General features: G+C 44.4%; 2 protein-coding genes across 2 annotated transcripts in view; both read left to right on the forward strand.

The window, feature by feature from the left end:
- CCDC180 (coiled-coil domain containing 180) overlaps nucleotides 1-11,739 on the forward strand; it is a 49,208-nt gene extending 37,469 nt beyond the window's left edge. Inside the window, 8 exon segments of the mRNA XM_090275927.1 lie at nucleotides 612-678; nucleotides 1,406-1,547; nucleotides 4,956-5,116; nucleotides 5,681-5,818; nucleotides 8,086-8,197; nucleotides 9,746-9,851; nucleotides 10,587-10,722; nucleotides 11,584-11,739. Coding sequence (XP_090132053.1) covers nucleotides 612-678; nucleotides 1,406-1,547; nucleotides 4,956-5,116; nucleotides 5,681-5,818; nucleotides 8,086-8,197; nucleotides 9,746-9,851; nucleotides 10,587-10,722; nucleotides 11,584-11,715 — 994 coding nt within the window. The 3' untranslated portion in view covers nucleotides 11,716-11,739.
- Nucleotides 11,740-16,946: 5,207 nt separating this feature from the next.
- The window catches only part of TDRD7 (tudor domain containing 7), a 60,456-nt gene continuing 50,629 nt past the window's right edge, over nucleotides 16,947-26,773 (forward strand). Inside the window, exon 1 of the mRNA XM_090274453.1 lies at nucleotides 16,947-17,027. The gene's annotated coding sequence lies outside the window, so the exon portion shown is untranslated. The remainder of the gene's footprint in view (nucleotides 17,028-26,773) is intronic.

Here is a 26,773-nt window from a genome sequence, read left to right on the forward strand (position 1 = left end):
CATTTGATTAATATTTATAAGAAATCATTATTTCTTCCTTCAACCAATACTGAGGCAGGCACTGCTCTGGGGCTGGGGATTCCATGGTGAAGAAAAATAGCCACATAATCCGAAACCTCCATCTGCTGCAAGAGATGAGGGTTAATCAGCTAGTGGCATAAATCAACCCCAAATCCCTCTATGGGGAGTGCTGTAGGGTTGAGGGCCACCCAGGAAGCATTGGAACAAGGCACCTAGGAATTGCCTCTGAACCAGGATCTGAGCAAGAGCAGGAACAAATCTGACCAAGAGGAAATTAGCAGTGCTCTCAGGAGAAGAAGCAGTCTGTATACAAAGGTCCTGGGGCAGGAATGAGCAATTACAAGGAGTGATGAGGCCAAAAGAAAATAGTGACACTTGGAAGGGGCCAAACCCAGCTTGTCACACACAAAAGGCATTGAACTTGACAGACAGAAATATTAGAAGGGCACCTGCTTAGGCATAACATGAACTGTCCAACTCCCATCCTGGCTGGGCTGCTGAGTCCTCGGAATGTTCTGTCCATTGGTTTTGTCCACGTTGTTTGGTGTGATTAGACCAGGCCTCTGAGGGCTCCGTCTGGTGTGTTGCAGGGATTTTAAAGGGATCATCCTGACCCTCCTCTGGGAGAACAACGATAATCTGATGAACATCCTGGAGGTGAGAGCTGCAACCTACAGACCTCCTGCCTTCTGCTGAGAATGGCCTTGTGGGTGAAACTGAGGAAAAGGGATTCCAGCCCCCATGACCATGGGTACCCAGCTAAACCTCATTCATTTATTTATCCATTTATTCAGCCAACCAAACATTTCTTGGACACTAACTGTATGACAGATACTGCATGTGCCCAGAGGAATAAGCCCATCTGTCCCTGAGGCCAGTGCCCAGCAGGACGGTGACATACATGGCAGCACCATGGGGAGACAGGTGGGGGACAATGTGAGCAGGCACCTGGGGAGCGCTCCAATAGGAGCTACTCAGCACCCTGTTCCAGTACACTCCCCACAGGGGTGTCTGTGTATTTTTCTGCCTGCCTCCTACTGAGCTATAAATCCTTTAGAATAGGAGCTTCAGATCATTCATATTAGTGGCTTCAGCCTAGTAACCAGCTTGGCACTTCATGGTAAGGTCTCAACCTGGACGTTGAAAGGAGATTCCATTTTGGCATTAAAGGAGAAATAGAATTTTGCCATTCATTCACTTGTGGCTTACATAGCCTTGTGACACTGGTGAAAAAGACAGACAAGCAGTAAGAGAGTCACCGGCATAGGGAACAGCAGGAGAGAAGGCTAGGAGGTGCTGACTGCAGGGTGGAGGATGTCAGGAGCCTGGGCCAGAGTGCCATGGTGAGGGTCCTTGCCCATACACTGTCAACCCTCTCTTGCAGGAGTTTTACCGCAAAGAGAAGCGCTCTGTCACCAGACCTGACTGCATGTATGATACCTTCGAACAGTGTGCAGAGAACATCAGCAAGAAGATGCTGGAGTACCAGACACAGATGGATGAATACCATAACTCTTGCCTCATAGGTGGGTGCTGGCAGCTTGGTGGGCAGGTCCCAGGTGTGGCATAGAGCCACTGATTGAGCTGGACCAGAGCCTTACAGTCTGGATGTTACCCTTCTGAACTGAAGGTTACCAGGTGAGGCAGAGGAGCCTCTTAATGAAAAGTTGACATCTTAGAATTGGGTGAGAGCCTTGATCAGATATAACTGGGGGAAATAACAATGCTCCCCCTCAAAGGTCTCCTTTTCTTGAGAAATGTGGTGATTGGTATAACTACAAATGTTTTGTTCATTGCAGAGATTTTTTGACGCTTTATTAAGATAGTCACATGCGTACAATTCACTCATGGAAAGTGTATAATTCAGTGGATTTACTATATTCACAGAGCTGTGCAGCCATCACATGGTCAGGTTCAAACGGCCCTGTCCCTCCATCATTTCCCCAGCCCTACACAGCCACGAATCTACTTTCTGTCTCTATAGAGTTGCCTGTTCTGGACTTTCATATGAATGGAATCATTTAGAATGTGGTGTTTTGTGACTGTTTTCTTTCATTTTGCATAATGTTTTAATGGTTCATCTATGTTGTAGCATATATCAGCACTTCATTCCTTTTAATGGCTGAATCATATCCCATTGTCTGCATGTACCACATTTTATTTATCTGTTCATTCACTGATGAACATTTGATTATTTCAAATGTTGTGAATAATGCTGCTAATAACTAGGGAGTATAACTAGGAATGGAATTGCTGTGTCATATGGTAACTCTGTTTTTAATCATTTTAAGAATCCTTCCACAGCACCTACTATATGCCTGGCTTGTGCTGGGATGATGAACTTGATAGACACAACCTCCATGAGAATAGGGACATGAACAGGCAGGTAGAATACATCTTGACATTTACATTTATTATTATGACATTAAAGGAGTTGTGAAAACATGACCATTGCCCCCCCCACCTTTGTCTACTTCTCCATGTTCCTCTTCAACTTTGTCTACAGCCATGTGTGTTTCATGCCATGATAACTCCTAATTATTCCTCTTGTAAGTTAGGGAACCTGAGGGCCCATCATAGGCCTGCTGTGTTGGTGGAGAGACATCATGGATAGCAGAGGTAGAGAGTGAGGGGACAGTCAGACCTCGGGTCAAGACCCAGCATGGTCATCTCCCAGCTGTATGACCTTGACCAAGCCACCTCACATCTGTGAGCCTCAGTTTCCTTTTCCGTAAACTGGAGATAAAGATAAAACCCATTCTGCCAAGCTTTTTTTGAGGATTAAACCCCTCCTACAGACTGGCCTTCTACAGGATAAACAATCTGCCGTGGCTCTTGTTATTGTGGTTGTGCAATGGATTTGAAACTACAGACAGCATCTTCTTTCTCTAGCTCAGTGTTTCTCCAGGTGAACTCTGTGGGATCCCATCCTATATGATCTTCCTCAAAAGAAAGGTTCCGTGGTCAGATGGGTTTGGGAAATGCTGCAGATTACATGCCTCTCTGGGAGAATCACATTTCACATCAAATAGACACTTCCATTTCTTGCAGTTTGGGAGGGAGTCCAGTAATCTGACTGACGACCCCAGGGAAAATACGTACAAATGCTGGATATAACATTTTTGTGATGAAATCTTTTAAATGCATTGAGCTAACTATAAAGTAAGAAACACACAAGGCCCCCAAATTAAATAAAATAGGAACTCGCAGAGGTATATTGAACACTAATTTGCTCTAAGGGCTTTAATGACTATTTTCGTGGCCTTCCGAGCATTGGGAACAGGAGACAAAGCCCCAGACCTCCCGAAGTGAAAACTCTGAAAGGACTCAAGCCACAGAAAACTGGGACTGTACCTGTAGAGTAAGGTGAAGGAGATAAAACCCACCCCTCCCACTCCCACAACTAGAGGTAACAGTCCTATTAAAAACCCTGGTGCTGGGTAAATAAGAAGAAGAAGAAGAAGAAAAAAAAAAAAAAACTCAAATGAGAATCCATAACTGTAAGCCAGCCCTTATGTGCTTTTTAAACCTGAAGTCACACTGAGCTAAACCTGACTTCAACTTTGTTTCTGTGGATAATTCTAAAGACCTCTCCCTGATACTTTAGCTTAAAATGATCTCGAGTTTTGTTCCGAGATGCTTGTTAAGTAGAGACACTACAAATCTTCCATAGTAAAATCCACCTTCAATTCAGTCCTCCAAAGATTCCCCAAAATAAAATACCCAGAATAAGAGCTCATAGTAAAAATAAACAAACAAAACACACACACAAATATAAGGGACAAGGTACCTTGAGCATAAGGTAGTCGGCAGGATGAGGCCAGTAAGAACTTTATATATTGAATGTATCAGACACAGAATATAAAAGAATGTATTAAGAGTTAAAAGAGGACATTGGAAACATGAGTAAGGAGCAAGAGACTATTAAAATGACCAAGTAGATATGAAAGAATACCAAATAGTTGAAATTTAAAAATTACAAATTGCTTGCCCTGGCTGGTGTGGCTCAATTGGTTGGAGTGTCATCCTGTACACCAAGAGGTTTTGGGTTCAATTCTAGGTCAGGGCACATACCTAGGTTGTGAGTTTGGTCCCCGGTTGGGCACATATGGGAGGCAACCGGTCGATGGTTCTCTCACATCAATGTTTCTTTTTCTGTCTCTCTCTCTCTCCCTTACTCTCTCTAGAGTCAATAAATATATCCTTGGATGAGGATTTTTAAAAATTGTAAATGGCTTTACAACTAGATTATTCACTGGTGGAGGTGAAATCAGTGAACTGCAAGAAAATATCCAAAATGCAACACAGAAAACCAGATGAAGATTGGGAGGAAAGGTGACGAGATCTGAAGGAAAGAGCAGGTCTAACATAGAGCTATTTAGAGGTCCAAAGGGAGAGGAAGGAGATGAGTCAAGGCAATATTTGAAGGGACAATGGATGAGACAGCTGCTTAAAGGCACAATGTATTTTAAATGAGCAGAGTCCTGGCCAGGTGGCTCAGCTGGCGGGAGCATGGTCCCGTACACCAAAATAAAAGTTGCAGGTTTGATTCTTGGTCAGGGCACACACCTAGGTTGCAAGTTCCACCCCCTGTTGGGGCGCCTATGAGGGGCACCCATCGATGGTTCTCTCACATTGATGTTTCCCTCTCTTTTTCTCTCCCTTCCTCTATCTCTGAAATCAATAAAAATATCCTTGGGTGAGGATTATATGAGCTGAAAAGTCCTGCAGAGTATAGAAGAGAAGTCCTTTGAACTTGTTTAACTCCGTATTTTCTATACTAGTTTGACCACAGGACCTCTTTTGATGAAATAGCTAATACCACATTGAAGACCAAGGTTTTGTCTTTGGGAAACTGCTTTGGGCCTTTGTTGGAGAGATCGCCCCAGCCATCTGGCTCTTCTCAATCCTCTCCCTAACCCCAATGTCTACAGAATTACGAGCCCAGATGCGGAGATTTGAGGAGCTGCTGCCTCAGGTGTGTTGGTTGTTGATGGAAAATTTTAAGGAGAACAACTGCAAAAGGTTTCGTGCCTCCACCAAAGAGATCCGGGAACAGTTCTGGGATTATCAGAAGCAACTGGAGAAAAAGAAGGTGGGGGCCTTAGGACCAGCCCTTCCTCTCCAGCACCAGGGGCCCTGAGGGTTCAGAATGGATACATAGAAAGAACTGAGTCCCAGGGATGGCAATGGGCTAGACTTGGGATTGTTGGATGGGAGCTAAGGGACACAAGGCAGTGGGGAAATGGGAGCGGAGCCAATAGCTTCTTCATAGGAGGCTTTCAGTAAAATCCTTTTTGGGTTTAATGGGTGGGTCAGCTGGGTTCTGTGTGGCCATTGTCATTGAGATCAATGACTGCCTACCTGGTCCTTGCAGCCACTGGATGTGGATGCTGTTCATTTCCTTGGATCAAAGCCCTGATTGTGCAGGACACATGCTCCGCTTGCTCATCCTCTCCCTGCCCTCAGAGTCGGCTCCAGCCACGCCCCTATCTTGCCTTTTCTGCCTGTCCATGGCCTTTCACACACCCTGGTCAGAGCACACTTCAGTCTGGCCATTGCCATCATTTGCAGAGGACATAGGCCAGTGACTTTTTCATCTTGACCTTAAGACAATGTGGTTGAAATTCCTGCTGATTTCTGGATTTTTTGATTGAAGGATGAAAATGCCCAGAGTCTCCATCCAAATCTTGGACACCCCGCATATTACCAAGAAATGGAGTCTCTATGCCTAGTGGAAGAGAAAAGGCAGGAAGATTTCGATGCCATGATTACGACAACCAGGGAGAAGCTGGAGGTCAGTGGTGCCATCGACTCCCAAGTCCAGGGCTGAGGTCTACAGTGCCCTCCAGAGAGAGTCCCCCAACTGACAACCCACCAGCAGCGCTGAGCACCAAATCGGGGGATGAAAGTGGGCAGGTTTTATAGGTGGAGATGATCACTATTGGCTGTTTTAACTTGCATTTTTTGATTTCTAAATTAATTACAAAATGACAAATGAGAACATTTTTTCAAGATCCATGTCTAGCTGTATTTCTTCTTTTTTCTTTTTTTTTTAATGTGTTTTATTGATTATATTACATTTGTGCCAATTTCCCTTCCCTCTGCTCCCCTCCACCCGGTGGCCCCCCTCCCTCCAGTTGTCCCCCCCTTTTAGATCATGTCCATTAGTTGTGCATACAGTTCTTCTCAACCTCTCTCTGTCTATTCCATTCCCTCCTACCATGATCCTTAATTCCTATATCATCTCCCTCCCTCTCCCCATTCCCCCTCCCTGTTGACCTCCCCCCAATATGTTCCCCGTACCTATAGTTCTTTTTCCACTCTCGTTGCCTGTTTAGTTTGCCTTTGTTTCAATTCCCTAGCTTCTGTTGTTTCTTGTGATGCAGTTTTCATTTTAGATTTCATTGTCTTGATCCTCCTTTTTCTAAACCAGTCCCTTTAACATCTCATACAACAGTGGTTTGGATCTAATGAACTCTTTCAGTTTTATTTTGTCCTGGAAACACTTTCTCTGTCCTTCTATTCTGAATGACAATTTCGCTGGATAGAGTATTCGTGGTTGTAGGTTTTGGATTTTCATTACTTTGAATATTTCTTGCCAGTCCCTTCTTGCCTGCAGGGTCTCCCTTGAGAAGTCAGCTGATAGTCTAATTGGGACCCATTTGTACATAATTCTTTTCTTCTCTCTTGCTGCTTTTAAGATTCTCTCTTTATCTTTAATTTTTGACATTTTGATTATAATGTGTCTTGGAGTGGTTCTCCCTGGGTCCAGTTTTTTTGGAACTCTCTGTGCTTCCTGGACCTGTAAGTCTATTTCCTTCCCCAAGTCTGGGAAGTTCTCCTTTATTATATTTTCACTCAATTTTTCAAGTTCTAGTTCATCTTCCTTGCTCTCTGGCAAACCAATGATTCTTATGTTGGGCCTTTTATAGCTGTCCCAGAGGTTTCTGATCCTCTCATCGTTGCTTCCCATTTCCTCTCTCTGCATTGGTTGACTTCTTGTTCCTTCTCCATATTCCAGTTTGTTGAAATGAACTCTGGATTTTTTTTCCTCACCATCTGTCTCGTATGTGGTTTTGTTCCTTTCGTTATGAGTGTTTTTCGCTTCTTTCTCATCTTTTTCCAGATCTTTTGTGAATTCTGTAAGCCACCTGATAACAATGGCCCAGAACTGAGCATCTGACAGGTTTCTTACCTGTTCATCTGTCAGGTTCTCCATCTGTTGCCTGGTGAGCTGTGCCACTGGGATTTCTATAGTTGTCTGCCTCATTTTGACAGATGCATTTTGTTTTCTTGGGCCGGCTGTAGGGGGCAGTGCCTGTGTACTCGTAATGACCCAGCGACCGGCGCCGTTCGGCAGCCTTTCTTGCTGTGCCGTGGTGCTTTGTCGTCACAATCCAGCGACCGGTGCCTGTCCGCGACCTATTTCGCAGCCCTGTGGCGCTTTCTTTGGGGGCGGGGGTCCAAGATGGATTCACACAGTTATTCCGCTAGGAGACCGGGATCCGTCCTCCCGCCCCCCTGGGCCTCACTGTTCAAGGCGATGTGGTGGCTGCTTTCCCCAGCGTTGGGGTCGCGAGCTGCCGGGGGTTCGACTGCAGCCGGGATTGTTCTCCCCGCCGCTGTCCCAGGTGCGACCGCAAACAGCGCCGCCCTCTTTTGCTCTTACCTGCCCAAAGGGCGCCGCTGGTTTATAACTTCATATGTTGGGCTTCCGTGTAGTTTTATTTTCTGGAATTTCTAGTTATCCTTTGTTTTGAAGTAGTTGTATTCCTCTCTAGTTGTAGAGGGAGACCTAGCGCGTCCGTCTAAGCCTCCATCTTGGCCGGAAGTCCTAGCTGTATTTCTTCTTTTGTGAGTTGTCTCTTGGCCATTTTGGAATCATTTGCTATCTGCAGGCCAAGTCACCTATTGGGAGAGGCCGCCTGTCTGAGAACTTGGATACAGTTGGGATATGGTTTTGGCCTTGTGTTATGTGCTGGCTCCCCAAACCCCCTCTCAGCCTGCTTTCAGAGGCAAGTGCCTTTGCTGCCAGCACTGTGCTCCCCGTGTTTCCTCCAGGAATGTGCCAGGAAGTGCGGCCGGTTATTCATAGCCAGCTTGGCTACCTTCACAGAGAAGTTCCTGCTTCAGTTGGATGAAGTGGTCACCATCGATGATGTCCAGGTTGCAAGTAAGGGGCACCACCGCCTTGTGTCCTGGCCCCAAGGGGTTGGTGAGGCAGAGGCTGATGGGCCTGGGGTGGGGTATGCTTCCCCCCAATTACACCAGAATAAAAACAGATTCTCCACTGAAGGGACTGATAAATTTTTGTTTTCATTAAAAGTAACTTTTTTAAAATTAAAAAAGCAAATCCCAAATGGGAGAAAGATTACATGTTAAAAACAAACATTTTTATAATTTTGGGGCAGGGACAGTTTTCCTAAGTATGAGATGACAGCCAGAAACCATAAAGGAAATGGCTGGCATGTCTTTGTGGCCAAAACAAAAACAAGGAAAAATGTCAAAAGATGGAAAGACAAACCACAAACTGGAAAAATATTCCTAATACCTTAAAGGTCAGAGAAAGGCCCAATATCCCTGTGGTACTAGGGCAAATTTGTAAAAAGAGACAAAGGACAAACACTTGTGGTTCAAAAGAGAAGTAATTCATATGGCCAGTCAACGTAAAAGATGCTTGGCTTGACAGATGGTGAAAAATGCAAATATGAACATTAGCAAGATATTGGTTTTCCCCAACAGCCTTGCAAGGCTTCTAAGTGTAGTGGCAACCAGCCCTGGTGGGAATGTGAGGAAGTCCAGACGCCACAGGGACCCTTGGCAAAGTGTAACACGGATACCACTCTCGGAGCCCTCATCGGTACCTGCCGGAATTCTTAATGTGCACACCTTTGATCTTGCAGTTTTTACCTTAGGAATTTATCCAACAGAAACAGTTGCACAACTTTACAAAGATAAATTTTAAAGCATATTTATCACAGCATTAAAATCGCAAAGAATTGGAAACAATACTACTGTTAAGGTATAGGGGAATGGATGGCTAAATTATGGCCAAAATGTACAGTGAATGCTGTTCAGTTATTAAAGTGGGTTTAGTAGGCCCATATGTGCTAATGTGGAAAGACAGGAAGGAATATTGTTATGTGAAAACACAACTTGACAGTCAGTACTTATCTGTGATACCATAAAAAACCACACACATAATATAAACATGCATACTCACATATATGTAAATGAATCTGTGTGAGAGAGACGGAGAGAGATGGAGAGAATGAAAGGCAAAGCCTGAGAGGCAGGTACCAGACAGTTGACAAGGATTACCTCTGGTAGGTGGGATCATGAGAGACTTATAAAATCTTTTCTCTTTCCAGGTGAGGTGATATTTAAAGTTTCTGTAATATGCATATTACTTTTATAGCTATAGAAAGACTAAAATTATATCTTAAATGTTATCCATTTATCACTAACCTATTAAGTAATTAAAATATATTATTTTTACTAAATTTTTAATTATAAAGACTAAGTATTTATTACAGTAAAATAGGGAACTATATGAATTACAAAGAAAATTAATAATACAGCTTACATATCTGGTGCATTCAGTCAACCTTTTCTGCCCATGGGAGACTCCAAGTAGGGAGTCTGTAAATGTAAGGTTGGGGGGGTGGGACCTTGATCTTAGGCTGTAGGTGAAGTCAGTAACATGTTTCTTGCCTGCCAGGGATGGAACCCCCCAAACAGAAAACATCAATCCTCATACGGAGGAAACTCGCCGGGCTTTCTCTGGAGGAAGAGAGTGAGAAGCCCCTGATTGAACGGGGGAGCAGGTGAGACCCAAGAACAGGAGGAACACCACAAATGGCTGTATTTGCTGGGGGCAGTGCAGTGGGAAAACAGACCGGGTACCCTGGGAAAGGCATTCTATTCTATGCCTCAGTTTCCTCATCTGTGAAATGGGCGTGGCAGCCTACCTTACGGGTACTATGAAGAGAAAGTTAAATGAGATGGGAATGCCCCTGGCACATACTGAGAACTCAGTGGCTGTTAGGACCCTCAAAGGGGTTGGCAAAGAAAAGGAGGACTGTCCTAGTGTGAGGCACATTCTTGGGCTGTTGGTGACACTGTGAATGTGTGATGAGAGCTATGAAAGTGCTTGTCCCTGTGTCCCAAGAATGTGACTCTGGAAGAAGTAAGGCAGCGATTTGCCCAGCCAAGTTCTTAGCAGTGGCTCTTACAGCACAGTAGAGACAAGGGACCGGGAACCAGTGACTGCCACCTGGTTGGCTGACTAGTGAGGAAACTAAGGCCCAGAAATAGGAAACAATGAGAGGCGTAGCTTTCCCCTTCTCCACTCAGACCCCAAGACCATTTCCTCACGTGGATTTAAACAGTAGGAAAATACAAAAAAGAACTTGAAGAAGCTTAGCATTCAATGCTCAGACGGGTTTTTCTTTTAATTAAGACATTTGAAGAAATGCTAACCTTTTCCACCAGGGTGAGTGGGTGCACCGTGAATGGGGAAGCCAAGCCTGTGGGGCTTTGACATGCATGTTTGTTTGTAGGAAGTGGCCTGGAATCAAACCCACTGAAGTCACCATCCAAAACAAGATTTTGCTCCGGAAAACACCATCGATCACCACCACCAAGACAACCCTGGGCCACCTGGCAGCCGTGGAAGCCCGAAATGCTGTCTACCTGGTGAGTGGAGAGATGGGTTGGGATGGGTGCATCCGAGGGAGCGCAGGGCAGCTCAGTTTGGCTGGCTGGGGAAGGAGAAAGCGTCCCATCCACAGGCGCCTGACATCTGGCCATGGAGCAGATGACACATGTCAGGGTGCCCCAGAGCACAGTCTCAACACTCATACACAAGGACATGAGCCCCAGTGCTGCTGCAGGAGCCCAGCAGAGGGACACCCCAGGCAGACTGGGGGTTGGGGGAAATGAAGGCTTTCCAGAGGAACAGTTGAGTCAGAGCAAGGGGACAGAATCAGAGGCATGGAGGCCCTGGGAGCGGTGGGTGGAACAGTCTTCTGTTCTCAACATGAGGCATCTCATTGAATCCTTGTAACAATCCCATGAGGAAGGTAGAATTGTCCCTATGTTACTGATGAAGACACTGAGACTTAGAGAAGGTGCCTCCCATATGCCTCTGCAGACTGGCAGAAGTAGGGGTAGAACCCAAGTGCCTGTTAGACACCCATGGGACCTGCCTGAAGAAGAGGCGATACCCAGCTGCCACCTGGGGGACCTGTCAACTTCAAAGACGTGTGGACCTTTGGTCCCAGTGCCCAGAGAGAAACCTTTTCCTGCCCGGAGGTCAGCTGACCCTGATATTGGTAAGGCTCAGTCTGAGCCTCAGTTTCCCTATCTATAAAACAAGGAAAACAATCAGACCTGCCTAATGGATTGTTGAGCAAATACATGAGAAATGACCTGCGAAACCACACCAGTGCCTGGGGTGGGTTAGAAGCTACCTGCCAGCAGTTTACAGTGTTCCTCTAGTACACAGAGTCCAGAAGTCCTTCTTCATGTGGCCTCCTCTTGCTGCCTTGCTCCTAGAAATACTTAGCATTGTTTGAAGAGGAGTTGAAGAAGATCCAGGATGACAACACAGTGCAGGTGAAGGAGGCTCAGCGCTGGAAGGACAGCTGGAAGAGCTCCGTGCATACTATCCGGGGCCTGTACTTGTGACACCCTCAACTCCCCCCAAATAAAGGCTCCTTTTGTATGGACTCCTCGATCTCTCTGTCTGTCTATCCATCCATACATTCATCTGTCTGCCCACTCATTTATCCATCCATCCATCCATCCATCCATCTCTGCTCTGTGCCCAGCACTGTAGCTTCACGACCAGGGCACAGTGTGGTCCCTGCCCACATGGATATCAGTCCCAGTGAGGAAAACTGAGGAGAAAGGAGGAGTTCCGTGTGGTTAGCACGGATGGTGGGTAACAGGAATAGGTCAGTTAAAACAGAGACCAGTACTTCAAAGGAAATAACTTCCAAAAGTCAGGCTTGGTGCTTCCTTTTGGAAAATGAAATAACTAAATCTTCTGGAAAAGGGTATATTTTACATTTAAAAATATGTGGTTTATAATTGCAACCATGTACTGATTCCTAGAACCAACGAAGAATTAATCCAGTGCTAATTGGGTATGTGCCTGGCAACTTGCCTGACCAAATGACAGCATTTTGGGAAAAATCTTCTAGGCTGCCTTAATTTTCCCAAGGGCCTCTTTAATCCCATGAGACTCAGATCACACTCTCTCTGGAAACCTCCATCCTGCTTTCTTCCTTGTCAACATTCTTCTCTTCCATTGCTAAGTGGCCCAGGCACGTCAGTTCTCATTTGTCAATAGCTTTCTATGTCACTTGGACAGACTGCTCACATTCCCTCCTTGACGTCACACATGTCACGCACTCTTGCTTCTTTTACATGGCTGCCATTTTGACTGTATCTGTTTACATTTTCACGTGCTTTTAATGACTCGTGAGGTAGGCTGCTATATATCTCAATACCTAATGTGGTTTCTTTCCACTGCCTTTTCCTTTCCTCACCGCAGTATAAATTTTGTACCAGCTGGTTGATAACCATTACGGAATCAGTAATACTGTAGTTGGTTACTTTGCGTAAAGTATTAGTTACCCCACCTCCGTACCCTACCCCATAACTGGATCCTTAACCAGCTGACAACTCAATATATGCATCCCTGGAATCATCAAAGTATCTGGGCCTTGTCCAAGGCTGAGCTATGTAAATGACCCACTTCTCGAGAGGGACAGAGGGATTTCTTAGACAGCCAAGACCCTCCCCTGTCGCTTTTATGACCTCTTTCTATACAATATCGCCAGAAGCTTTCATTGTGCCCTGTTGTCCAGTGTTCTTTGGCTGTGTGGCCTCTACAGCTTTAGGGATCAGCCCCTCCTGGGGATTAGTCCCCTTTCAGCTGACTCACCTTGGGAGCCTTTGTGGGCAGATTAGGGAGTTTTGCTTGATCAGCACAGCCTTAGCTGTACCACAGTCTGGCTTTTAGCAGGCCTCTGGCAATCTCTCCCTTTTGTTTTTTGTTTTGTTTTGTTTTGTTTTTCTCCTTACTCAGTTAAAACAAATGCAATTGTCTAGAAATTTCTCCGCATTTGTTTGTGAGACAATAGCTGATGGGAGAGTAAGTGATTGTGATGCTAATAATTAACCAAAAATAGATCTGTCCAAAGATCCCTTTGGTCATAGATCTGTTTTTCCTGACCTTATGTAAGAAACAAGTTCCAGTGAGGCTGGGTTTCTCTACATACACAACTTTGAACATGTTGTTATTTAGCTTCAAAAAGGAATTAAAATTGTTATTGCTAAAATTAGTTGTGATTAAATAACTCAGAGAAAAAAAAGATGAATAAAATCTAAACTCTTTTCAAGTTGTTCACAAGGGACATAAGACATGGACTCACCTCCTACATTCTCCTGCACTGTAAATGTGTTTGAGGAACAAATCAGGTGCTCCAGGAGCTCAGCTAAAGCAGGAATCACTTTCAGGTGGGGGCTTCAGGGAAGATTACCCAGGAGAGGAATTACTCAAGACACTGAATAATGCTATAACCAAGTGCCCACGGCTCATCTGATGGTACTTATGGTGCTAGAAATGAGAGTTTGGGCTTTCTTTTTGAAGACATTATATAGAAGAAACAGATGAGTTCAGATGGGAAGTGAGCTGCGGGCAACCAGAGGTCTCTAAAGTTGCCTCTAAATTTTGGAGAGTGGAAGAGATGTTGGTAAAGCTGCCTGTGGCAATTGTAAAGTCCAAGAGGCACTGAGAGGGAGGATGAGTGTCTCTTTCTTGGTCTGTATTGCAAACATCTAAAAAAATCCATCAGGTGAGATAAAAACACAGTGAGAGACAGACAGGTTCTTGAACATGGTTGTTGTCTCCCTTTCACTGCAAATGGTGCTGAACTGGGACAAGGGAGGAAGGGTCAGAAATTCAACTCAACCAATAGCTTTGGTCCTGTCCGCCCTGTAGAGGTGCTTTGGTGTTTTGCGTCCATCATGGACAGACTCCCCAGTTATGAACAAAAATGCATGAAGAACTTTCGATGAAGGTTTCACACTTTTAATATTCCCACCTTTCTCAGCCCAGGATACGCTGGCTACAAATTCATCTTCCTTCCTCGCACCTGGGTCTTAATTTTCACTTCAAGAGAGGTTATCATGGAAAGGGAAATGCAAGACCTTCTCTGAAATCATATGCCCACTTTTGTATCTATGTGTTACTTCACATATTCTGACCTCCTGCCCCATCAAAAGGTAAGAACCATTGAGTTTACAGAGTTACCAATTTGTGTAATCCCCAATGTCCCTTAACTCCTCTGAAATACAATTATATCAGGACATGGAGGGGTTAATTCTTGAACGCCCTGGGCCTTGGACCATTTCCAAAGAAAATAAACACCACTTCCTAATCTGTCCTTGCTATGCCAGCTACCCAGGGACTTCTGATGGTTCATCTGATAAGTCTTAGTCAAAAATCTATCTAGAATGGACATTTTACCCAAGAAGATGAAAAGTGCTCAATATCATTAGTCAAGGGAAAATGCAGATTCAAACTTCAATATGATATTTCTATATATCTACTGGAATGGCTAAAATTAAAAAGACTGAGAATACTAAGTACTAGAGAGGATCTGGAGCAACAGGAACTCTCATACATTGCTGGGGGGTAAGTGGGAGGGGAGTCCAAAATGGAGCAGCCACTTTAGAAAACAGTTTGACAGTTCTTACAAAGTTAGGCATGCACTTACCCGACAGCCACCAATTCTACTCCCAAGTCTTTTTGCAAGAAAAACATAGGACCACACAAAATCTGGATGTTATTGTTTATAGATGCTTTATTCATAGTAGTCCCGACCTGGAAACAGCACAAGTGTGTATCAAATGTGAACGTATAAGTATGCCATGCATACAACGGCATACTATTCAGCAATAAAAAGGAAGAGGCCTCTGATATATGTGACAACATTCGTGACTCCCAAAAGCATTGTGTAAAAGAATCCAGACACCAAAGATTATATAATGTATTATTCTGCTTATATGACATTCTACAAAAGGCAAAGCTATAGTGACAGAAATCAGATCAGTGGCTGCAAGGGGCTGGGCGAAGGGGAGAAAATGAAGTGTAAAGGGTCACAACTTTTTGGAATGATCAACTAGTTCTCTATCTTGATTGTGGCGGTGGAACACATGATTGAATACATTTGTCAAAATTCATCAAACTGTACATTTAAATTTTTATTATAAGTATTTATTAGAAGGCTGATTAAAAAAAAGAAAACTAGCTGCAGAACATCTTTTTTCTTAATCTATAGTTCAGCCCAAACATGAAACCCCTTTGCAAGAATAAAGGATCTCAGACTTGGGGTCAACTCACTTGGTTGTATTATTTACAGTATTTTACATACTGAACTCTGGAGTTTTTCCCAATTTCCTACTCCAACTGACATTCTTTCAACTGGGTGTAGCTTCTTACATCTTTTCCACCTTAAATATGGGGCCAGAGGATGCTGTGAGCACTGCAGACTCCAAATTGGGTCCGGTTGTATTAAATTCACTGCAGTGTTTGGAGCCAATTGAAGGGGAGAAAAGGTAGAGAGAGCTCTGAAACAGACTGAAATACAGCAACAGACAGAGTGAAGTGTTGGGGAGAGACACTGTGCAAACTGGGGAACTAGATGTGGGAGTATAAAAGAGAACAGTGTTCAAAGAAGACTTTGGAGAGTCCCCCCCCCGCCCCCGCCCCCAACTGCCTTTGGGAAAAGGCCCAAACTCTTGAGCATGGGCTATCAGGCCTTTCATGATTTACTTCCAATCTACCCTCTCATTGCCGACTAGATCTTTTCACTGAATCAGAAGCTCCGCAAGCACAGGTTTGTGCCTTAATGTGGCAGGCACTCCATGAATGTTTGTTATTTAACAGCAGGTGTTCAATATATACTGTTTGTCCTTTCACCTTCTGATGGACATTTGCGTGTTTCCATTTTTGGCTGTTAGGAACAATGCTGCTATGAATATTCTCGTCCAAGTCTTCAGGTGGACATACACTTTCATTTTTTCTTGGGTAAGCTCTGGGAATAGAATTGTTGGGTTATATATTGGTTTAAGGAATATAAGCCAATATGCCCAGTAAATGTTGGTAGAATGTATAATACATGCAGAAGAATTAAGTGGGTAAATATTATGTGTTCAATTATTTTAGAATGAATGAATGAATTTGACAAATATATCACCCTTATCATGTGCCAGGACTAGGGACCAAGACAAGATCCTTGTGCTTATAGATCTTTACTTGAGGAGGATAGTAGGCATGAAAAGATTTAGAACACATTTATGGTGAAAGGAGAGAGAAAGCAGAGAAAGGAGACAGGGAATATGAGAGAAGGAGATTGACATTTTTGAGAATGTAGTCAGCCTCCTTGAAAGGGTGATGCTTGAAAACACCTAAAGGAAATGAGCGGACCGGGTGGCTATCTAGCAGAACAAAAATGAAATGAGCAACAGTTGAATGAAACTTCTGATGGGAGGACAAACACAACAGTAGGAGCGCGTCAGTGCGGCGCGATCAGCAGGGTCCCTGCCCCTCCCGGCCCGCCTGTACTTGCTTTGCCCATGAGGAGGCGCTCCAGAGCTCACCCCCGCAATCGTCGGCGCCGTCAGCCCGTGCGTGGGCACGCGCAAAAACCGCTAGGCGGCGTCGGTTTTCCTGCCCACGCGCGGACGCCGGCGCGTGCGGACGAGGCCACGGTGCCCGCGCGTGCGCAAAGCTGAGGCTGGGCGATCTCGGGGCGGGGCCGAGCTGGGCGGGGCGGGGACTCGAGATAATTCCGGAGCTTCAGCAGCAGCTGGGGCAGTGAGAGGAAACCGAAAGTGGGCGGTGGCTGCGGCTGTGGCCCGGGCGGAGACGGCGGCGGGAGCTGGGTCCACAGGCGTGGGGACCAGCCGTGGGCCCCCGGAACGAGGTGAGCGCTGGTCCTGCCGCTGAGAGAGGGACAGGTGCCGGGCGACGTCGGGCAAGGTTTGGGGACGGCCCGGTGCACCTGTGTCTGCAGCGGGACAGTGGCCCGGGAGACTCTCGAACGGGCCTCTTCCCGGTAGCCGCAGGGGATGCCGCGGTTCCGACCCCCGGAAACCGGGCTGGGCGCCGGGGGAGTTGGAGTTCCAGAGCGGTGTGTTTTAAATCTCTGGTCGGACTCCTCCCATGGCGTCTCGGGGCCGGGCTGTACGCTCACCCGGGAGTCGGACAGACCCTCCTGCGAAACTCAAAGCAGTGGGGGAAATGCCGCAGCTGGGGGTGTGGACGGGGCCGGGAGGTGCTGACCAGGAAGTGGTTCCCGGCACCGGCGGGACCGGCCCCAGCCGTCAGCCCGGAACCAGGGCTGTCGGAGCCTCAGGCTGTGTGAACTCTCGTATTTTACACCCGGAGCTTTAACTTCCATAAAGGCACGGGCTTTTCTTTATGGACTAGCCCATGCAGGCTGCTCAGGGTAACGCAGGACACAAACATCATCCATTTGATCAAACCGTGAGCACGGCGTGGGTACAGAGCTCGAAGCTCCGGAGGAAACATGAATCCATGAATGAGTTGTGTCTTCACCTTCACCAAGACCCAGCAAGGTCAGGGTCTCAGCCTCAACTTCATGGGAGGAGGCTTGAAGCCCACACGACTCTTATGCTCTCATCCTCTTGGGAGGTATAGTAATACATTTCCGTTAATGACCCAGGGTGTCACTCCCAAATAATTTCAGTTATTTGAGCAAGAATGGGAAATACCTATATTAGACAAAAAAAAAAGTCGTGGCCCAAAAGGATTCTGCTAAGTACCCTACAAAACAAAACAAAACTAAGCAAAACAAAACAAATCACTGATCTAGGTCTTCCAATCTGACACATCGAAAAATTGCAGAAGAGTGTTCCACCTAGTGATAAGCAATGACTTAATGACAGAAAGTGAAACTGAGACCCAAGTCCCTAACTGATCCCCAGCTGCCTTGATGTGTAGGTGTTGCATACTGCAAATAGTGTGGGCTTTGCAGACCTGGATTGGAATCTGGGCTTCTCCAACTCTTACTAACTGTGATCTTGAACAGATTGTAGACGGTCTTTGAACCTGGTTTTCCAGATATCAAATGGGAATATTTAGCTTAGTCTGCATGGCTTTTGTGAGATAACTACTGTAAATCCTTGGCCTTATAGTATTAGGACATGTTAACGCCCTCCCAGCAAATGTCCCATAATTTACATAATTAGATTTCAATTTTTTGGAAGCAGTGACACAGCTTTAAATTCTCTATGTAATATAAATTGGCACATGGAAGAGATTTTTGCAGTTCCTCTCAACTGACATTCCTTGAGCATCAGTTACATGCAGAGTACTGTGCTGGGTCCAGGGAATTTCTCCTGAGACCAGGTGGATTAGAGCACACCTCTCCTGGGCCCAGGGCAGGGCCCTTTGGGGGCGCACAGCCTCCCTCTTTGCTGAACACAGCGAGACTGTGAGGCATCGGTTGGTGGTGCTTTCAGATTTCAGTCCCTGTAGATTGGAAATGAAATGTAATCCTTGCTAATGCCCTTTTTAAGTGTACTGGTTGAATGAACTATTGTATTTTGTACCAAGAGATTTAAACTTCTTGAAGGACCTCTCTTTAAGTTTTCTGTGCAACATAATCTAGTTGGAGAATTAATTTGAATGTAAAGGGAAAAGACTTTATAATCCAACACTAAGTGCATTCTCTGTGTTGGATCAAGTGCTAATTTGAAGAACTGAGATTTGACATAGAGTACTTTGCTTCTGAGCGCTTTTAGGATCAGCAGATAAATGCGGGAATGGCAGAAATGCCTTGGTGTGTGGAGCGAAATCTAATTGCTGTTTCTTTATGTAAAATCTACTTTCTTCACCCTCTACTCCACTTTGTGCTTTTAAAAGCTTCTTTTTTAAAAATTTCCTCAGTGGGACAATTTTTTAAAAAGTTGTCTTTCAACCATGCTATTTAAAAGTAATTAACTTTGTCATTTTAGCTGAAAATGTGTATATATGGCAATTAGAGCTTCTGATCAGCACAGGTTACCCAGTATGACCCCAAAGAGAATTCAGTATTTTAGCTGTGCAGCTTTGTTAGGAGGAAACAAACCCATGGTTCTCATTAGACCTTTGGACCCCACGTCAGAACTTGAAGTGTTACAGAGCAAAAGGGGGTTCTTTCAGGTGGAGCCTTGGTGTAAAACCCAACAACTAGTGTTGAGGAAAACAGGTCTTTATTTACAATATTCCAGCGTGGACAGGGCAGTGAGCACTTTAGCTGAGAGCCCTGTTCTCCCATGGGACCCAGCACTTCCCTTGCTCCCCAAAAGGCTATGAGCCAAAAACATGCCCAAAAGTTCCCCATCCCTTATCTGTCCTGTCTCTCAGACTTCAGGATCTGGGGTACGATGTCATCATCCTCCGTGTAACAGTCCAGGAAAACGTGTGCCGTGTTGCACTGGATCACGCATGGTTCTCTCTCTGCCCTTTCAAAGCCTCATGGATCTCTCCTTCTACCTCCTTGCAATCCGTGTGGATCCTCTCTCTTCCCTCTCTGCAAACCATGTGGTTCTCTTCTACTCTTTCTTTCCCCTCTCTACAAAAAAGTGGCTACTGCCTTATTTTTAAATCCCTGACCTGAGCCTGTGGGGCAGTGGGCAGGGTAACCAGTTCTGACCATTCACAGCCTTGTGTAGGCCCCATATGGTCTTTCCTCACCATTCTATGGTCAGAATCCCTCCCATCTCCTTGGGGCCTTGGAAGAACCAAAGCCATTGCATAACTAAGGCACTGGCTACCAGTCATAGATATGCAAAGGCTTCTTGAAAGCTGTCCCCTTCCTCCATCTCCCAACTACAGGCTCTGGGGATTTTGGGGGGGACCTGCTCTGTAACAGAAGGACTCCAAGGAAGGTTGAGAGTCATAGATCTTGTCCACCTTCCTTACCTTCCATATGAAAAAGAGACCTGAAGTGACCTGTTTACAGGGTCATAGCTACTTAGTAGCATAAATAAGATTAAGACCCATACTCCTAAATAAACTAGTTTATCATCTCTAGAATACAGAGTTATAGAAAGACCTTGCTTATATATTCATAGTATGAACTTAGTAATTCATGCATAATTTGGAGTTTGAAATTACAATAATAAAAAAGAAAACTGCTTCCTAAAGATATTCTATGGAAGTATTGTATATCACCATCTGAGCCATTATTTACTATCTTTCCTTTTATAAAGAGTCAGTAAATAAGTAATTCAGGTGGTAACTAGACTGTATTTGGAAAGAAAAGATAACATGTTAAACTATTGCAAGATGAGGATTCATGTGGAGAGGTCTTAGGCAAAAACCTTCCCTATCTTAGGCTCAGTGTATTGTTCATAAGATGAGGGGTTTGGGATGATGTCTAAAATCTTTTCAGCATAGACATTCTGGACTTTAGAGGCCAGGCTTGTTGCTAAAAATGGTGTCTTCAAGGATAAGGGCATCCAGTTGCCAGAAGTGTATGTCCTGAGGAGATACTAAAAATGGAGTAGCTGACTAAAGAGAGATTACTTGGTGATTTCAATTGACCCTAATAATTCTTCAGATTTATTTTGGTGGTTTAGTGCTGGTCTACAAGTCAAATGCATGACATGAAAAATGCAGTGAGGAAGATGAGCCAAGTAGTACAATTGGAAATAGTTGAGAGAAGAGAACCTTGGAGAAGAGAAAGCACAGGGGAGAGCCAGACCAGCTTGGCCAAAGGTCTTTGGGCGCCAATAGTGAGGCAACTCCAGGAAGCAGATAAAATGCAAATGACTGAGCCAGGGAGGGTGGGTCAGCGGTAAAGGCACGTATCTAGAGGACCCCAAAACCAGGTTCTTAGGCGCAAGACTTTTTCTCAGGACCGTTTTTAGGCGTAGTAAATAAAAAAGCTGTGAATTTCCAAAATCCAGTTTTGAATGTGAGAATTATTTTAAGCTATCGAAATTGCTTAAATCTTGCTTTTCTCAAGATTGTCATTACTTCCCCCAACTTCTTGCCCCACTTCTTGTACATAGTAGCATTTTGGGGTACTCATGGTTAATTGTATAGCAAAGAGAAAAGGGACAGAATGAAAGGGTAAATGGTGTCAATGGTCACCACTGAAATTTTGCAACAGTTGGCAATTCTTTTGAATTTGGGTGCCCCACCCTTCCCTCAGAATGTGGCAGATCCCTGTTTCATGTCACTTTCAGGGCTAGTTGCTCAGCATACCCCAGGGTTGCTATCTGTGTACCCTAAGTGCCCAATTTACTTCAGAAGCCTACTCTACTTTTGGAGTGGCTGTCCGAAAAGAAGCCTGAGGTTTGGAGCCATAAGACCTGAGTTCTTGTGGTTCTGGCCATAAAAATATACAAGACCTGGAGTATTTACCCTGGGCCTCACTTTTCTCTGTTGTAAACTGAAGAGGTTAGAGGAGACGGTGTGAAGGCGCCTCCTAGAATTCGTGCGTCTCTCAGCTCCCCTTGCTAAGGTTGGGCCCACCATTCTGTGCTGCTTTCCTCAGCCAGGCAAGGTCTGGGACATTGTGGAGTGGGAGTCTGGCAGGGCCTCTCGGCTGAGAGACCACTTGCCAAAGCAGTAAGTGACTTTTTGTCTACTATTTAGGTGAGAGATCTTGGAGGAGATCCAGTGGCTCTCTTACCAAGCTTGCCAGTTCATAAGTATGCTAATGAGGGGAGTAAGAAAATCTGGGAAAATTCTGGTATTTCAAATTTAATGATATACTAAAAATTTGTCCAGTACACCAGTGCTTATTGTCAGACATGGAGGCAGCTAGAATGCACACCTGGACTTTTGGTATATGCTATTCAACCTGGCCTTGGACTTAGCAGTTCCCAAAGGATATGCTGATGGACTTAGCAGGTCCCAAAGGATATAATGATGGACTGAAACCCTTTCCCAGGGGAAATGGTAATGGTCCTAGCCCAATTTGTTAACTAACCTGGTGTGGGGAGGGAAGCAATGAAATGTAAATGACCTACTGAATATGTTGATAAGGAAACTCACCCTCACCAAAATGTGTGGTTGACAAGTATAAAAAACGGTGCCTGCAGAAGTGCGGGTGGGACTCCTATGGGCCCACGAGGAGGACCAGGAGTCCCCATTCCCTGTTCCCTTGCTCCCCATTCCACTTCCTTCTACCGGCCCTTGAGTTGGTCTGGGAGTTGCCTCTCCCCTCCACCCCCATTCCCACTTTTTCCCCTCAATGACTCCATTGCCTGATCCCACAGTGGTCTCCGGGTGATTTCTCAGAGCAAGGCTGCCCTGACATTTATATCATTGCACTCTTAGCCATTTAATTCATGTATTCTTAGGTAGTTTCCCACCCACACCATGCTTCTAGAGAAATGTTTTTAATTAAGTAACTACAGAATGCTAAGTATTGTGGTAAGCACATATAACTACTTTTGACACTTGTCATTCAAAAAGAGAGGCAAGGAAAAGAGGAGGAAAAGAGAAAGGAAGTGAAAGTCAAGTGCAATATGTTGTGATCTGTTGTGGCCAGTTTCTTCCTCCTTGACTTTGCTAACTGACCTTGGTCAGTTTTTGAAATCAAAAATACTCTGGTTAAATACTTCTCCAGACCCACTTCCACTTTACTCTGTTGTTTAGGATTTTTATTCAGCTGAAACAGCTCCCTTATGCCCCTTTGTTGTCTAAGGAAGCCCTTAAGAATTTTAACCTGAGAACCTGTGGTCTAAAACAAAGATAGTCAACCTTACTTCTCCCAACCTAGCCTAACCTATGGTCCACGAGGGATTACATAATATTCTCAAAATAAAAATAATTTGAATACTCTTAAACTTTACATGTATTTATTACAATACTTTTAGAGAATAGAAATAAAGGAGAAGGGATTTGAAAGATCAAATTGGCAACTTTAAAAATTTGGGAAGCTCTATCAGCTGATTTCTCAAAAGAAACTTTGCAGGCAAGAAGGGACTGGCAAGCAGTATTCAATGTGATGAAAAGCCAGGGCCTACCACCAAGATTACTCTATCCAGCAAAGCTATTATTTAGAATGGAAGGGCAGATAAAGTGCTTCCCAGACAAGGTGAAGCTAAAGGGGTTCATCATCACCAAGCCATTATTATATGAAATGTTAAAGGGAGTTATTTAAGAAAAAGAAGATCAAAACTATGAACATTAAAATGACAACAAACTCACAACTATCAACAACTGAATCTAAAAAATAAAAACAAAATCCAACTAAGCAAACCAGAATAGGAACAGAATCATAGGTATGGGGATCCTTTGGAGGGTTATCAGCTGGGAGGGGAAGAGGGAAAAATGGGAAATGGTGCAGGGATTACGAAGCATAATCGGTTGGTGCAAAATAGACGGGGAAGTTATGAATAATATAGGAAAGGGTGAAGCCAAAGAACTTATATGCACGACCCATGGACATGAACTAAGAGGAGGAGGATTGCTGGAGGGAAGGAGGGTACTGGGCAGAGGGGAGCAAAGTGGGAAAAAATTGGGACAATTGTAACAATATAATGAATAAAATATACTTTAAAAAATTTGGGAAGCCACTTGAGAAAAACTTCAAACAGTTATTTGGAGGGATGCCTAAAGGTTTGCCATTGAGACATTAAGGGTTGAAATTCCCATGAGAAGCTTCCTTTGTTTCTAACAGATGACATTGCAGATGGTAAACTTGATTTTTATAGTTAGAGGGATGTATTCTTATATATTGTACCTTTTATAAAAGTTCTCTGGTGTAACTGCTATCTTCAAGAAGTCTCAAAATATGCCACAATAACCAAGGAAGTAACAAAATTTAGAGCCTTTTGAAGCAATATAGTAGGTTGGAAAATGATAATTTTTTAAAGCTTTAGTTGTACCTTTCTTTTTGTCCAATGTCCAAAGTGATATCGCTGAGTAGGAATTGCAGACCAGACTGGAAGAAATTGACAAGCATAAGAGCAAGACATAAATCTGAACAAAGTATACAGTCCCACTTACCATTCCAGGTTTCACTGTGCTCCACTGCTTCTCACCAGCTTTGAGATCCTCAGTCTTACAGTCTAAGGACCACCCTTCCCCCCCAAAAGTTGTTTGCAAGTAGAGAATTATAGTATTCCATGGAAACAGCATATATTTTGAAAGGCAGGGGATGGAGGGGGAAGTGGAGGGGTACTTAATTAATGTATTTAAGCATCACTTCCCAGTCTTCTCAAGTATGAGGTACTTTTTGTTGTTAGCTTTGTAACAATTTGTGACACCTCACACACTAGTGGTTGTATTTCCAGTGTCTATTGGTTGATAAAATACATCACTATTCAAAGTTGTTGTGAATTCAATTATCAATTTGAGTTTGTGAATCCCAATGGTATCCTCACACTGTTTGAAAAACAGGAATATGTGTGCGACAACAGCATTCAAGCTGTGGCCCTGAGCCGGCCGGCTTAGGAGAACACTGGCTCAGAGAACAAAGGCCCAGAAGTAATCTCCCTGGTGCTTCTCAACCGTGCCTCGGGGACACAGTTGGCTGTTTTACTTGGTTTATAACTGTCATTAAACTTGGAAATAATTTTAAAAGCGAAGAGTATTCCTTTAATAGTTCACATTTTAGTGAGCAGGAGACAAAAGCAGTGGTGTTAGGTAGATGGAGAATTTCTCATTCATTCATTCAATGGTCATTGAGCTCTTCTTGTGGGCTGGGCACTAGGGATTTAGCAGTAACCAAGACTACAAAACCCTGCTTTCACAGAGCTTACGTTCAAGTTGAGTGAGATGGTAACGTTAAATAAAGACGAGTATTTTGTGGTGGTGGTAAGTGCTGAGAAGTAAACTGAGGCAAGGAAGGGGAGTAGGGAGTACTGAGCAGCGGGCATAACAGGTATGATTTTGAGTAGGGTGTTCAGGGAAGGCCTGAAGGAGAAGGTGACGTGTAAGCAAATACCGGAAGGTAAGGCCTTGAACTGCGCGGAACCATGGAGCAAGGACTTGCCACGCAAAGGGAATGGCAAGTACAGAAGCTCTAATGTGAAGCTATGCAGGGCACCCTTGAGGAAAAAAAGCAAGGAGGCTGGCCTGGGTGGGGTGGATGAAGTGAGAAAAATGGGAGGAGGAATTGAGGTCAGAGAAGTGGGGTGGGCAAAGATTGTGTAGGGCCCTTTTGGCCCCTGTGAAAACTTGAGCCTTTTGTCTGAGTAAGTCAGGAAGTCCTCAGAGAGTTTTGAGCAGAAGAATGATGTGGTACAATTTATGTTATAAAAGGATCACCTTAGCTGTAATATAGAAATAGATTCTCGGAGGTGAAGTGGAAGGAAAGACTGGCCAGGAGGCAGTTGCCCCGATCCAGGCAAGAAGTGTTGGCGTGGGTGATCGCCAAAGAGGTGCTGAGCAATTGGGGAATTGGGGGCGTCGGTGAGTCTGTCCATCTTCTTGTATCACTTGGTGGTGGTGGTGGTGATGACAGTGATAAGGAGATGAGAACCACTAATACCAACCCCCTCATCTTACAGATAAGGAGACCAAGGCTCAGGTGTCCCAGGAAACTAAGTGCACTTTACATTGTGGTATTAACTTGGGGACACAAGCAAGAGGAAGCACAGGCACAACCTTCTGCAGTCCTCTATCTCTCCCCCAAATGAAGTCAAACTCAAAGAAATATTAAACTTCTTTGGGTTTTAATTATGAATTTTAACAACGATAACATGTACATTAAAGAGAGAGTGAAACTAGGATGTATGTGTGCGACATGAGCCTGTCTCGGGTCAGGCTGGGAAGTGTAATTCAGGGGGAAAAAATCCACTAGTTGCCAATGAAAGAAGATAGTTAAACACATGGTTAGAAGGAATGGGGCAAGTGACAAGTAAGGATGAGCACTTCTGTGCCACACAAGTTACTTAATCTTATTATCAGTTGCTCACTGTAAATACAGATGTTGTATCTACATGAAACATATCTGAGTGTTGGGGCAGAAGGAGAGGATAATTGGGATATGGCCTAAAAGACTTCTACTGTATTTTGGTGAGTCTAGGTCCCAGAAGAAGAAGTCACATTTAAAGAGGGTAGGATTAAGGAGGCAAGCACTGGGCAAAGCTTTCCAACTTCTATTACACGATGTGGCAGTTAGACAGGCTGTGGTGGTGGTGGGGGTGTTAGGGCCTCCCCCTTGCATCCCCAAACTTGTTAGTGCCCTATTTGGGCGATCCCTGCTGTCAGGTGTTTCAGAGCAGAAATAAGGAAGATGGGGGGTGGGCATTTCAGGGAAAGTGACCTACACTTGTTCTCCCAAGGGTGGAAGTAGAAGGCTTTTATATAGGGGAGCTTGTAGGACAAGCCTCTGATGACCTTCTAAGATGGGTTTAGACCTGTCGTTTCAAACCAGCATCATTTTGTTAAGAATTTTTACATTTATGTTCATGAGGGATATTGGTCGGTGCTGGTCTTATATTGTTTTTGTCTGGTTTTGGTATCAGCATAATGCTGGCCTCATAAAATGAGTTCTAGAGTATTCTCTTCCCCTCTTATTTCCTGGAAGAATTTGTATAGAAGTGGTATAAATTCTTCCTTAAGTCTTAGGTGTAATTTGCCAATAAAGCTATTTTGGCTTTGAGTTTTCCTTGTATGAAGGTTTGTAACTACAAATTCAGTTTTCCTAATAGACATAGGGATATTAAGTTTATCTATTTCTTCTTGGGTAAGCTT

The sequence above is a fragment of the Furipterus horrens genome, unplaced genomic scaffold (genome assembly GCF_987537825.1).
Source record: "Furipterus horrens unplaced genomic scaffold, mFurHor1.1.pri manual_scaffold_4, whole genome shotgun sequence".
Lineage (NCBI taxonomy): Eukaryota > Metazoa > Chordata > Mammalia > Chiroptera > Furipteridae > Furipterus > Furipterus horrens.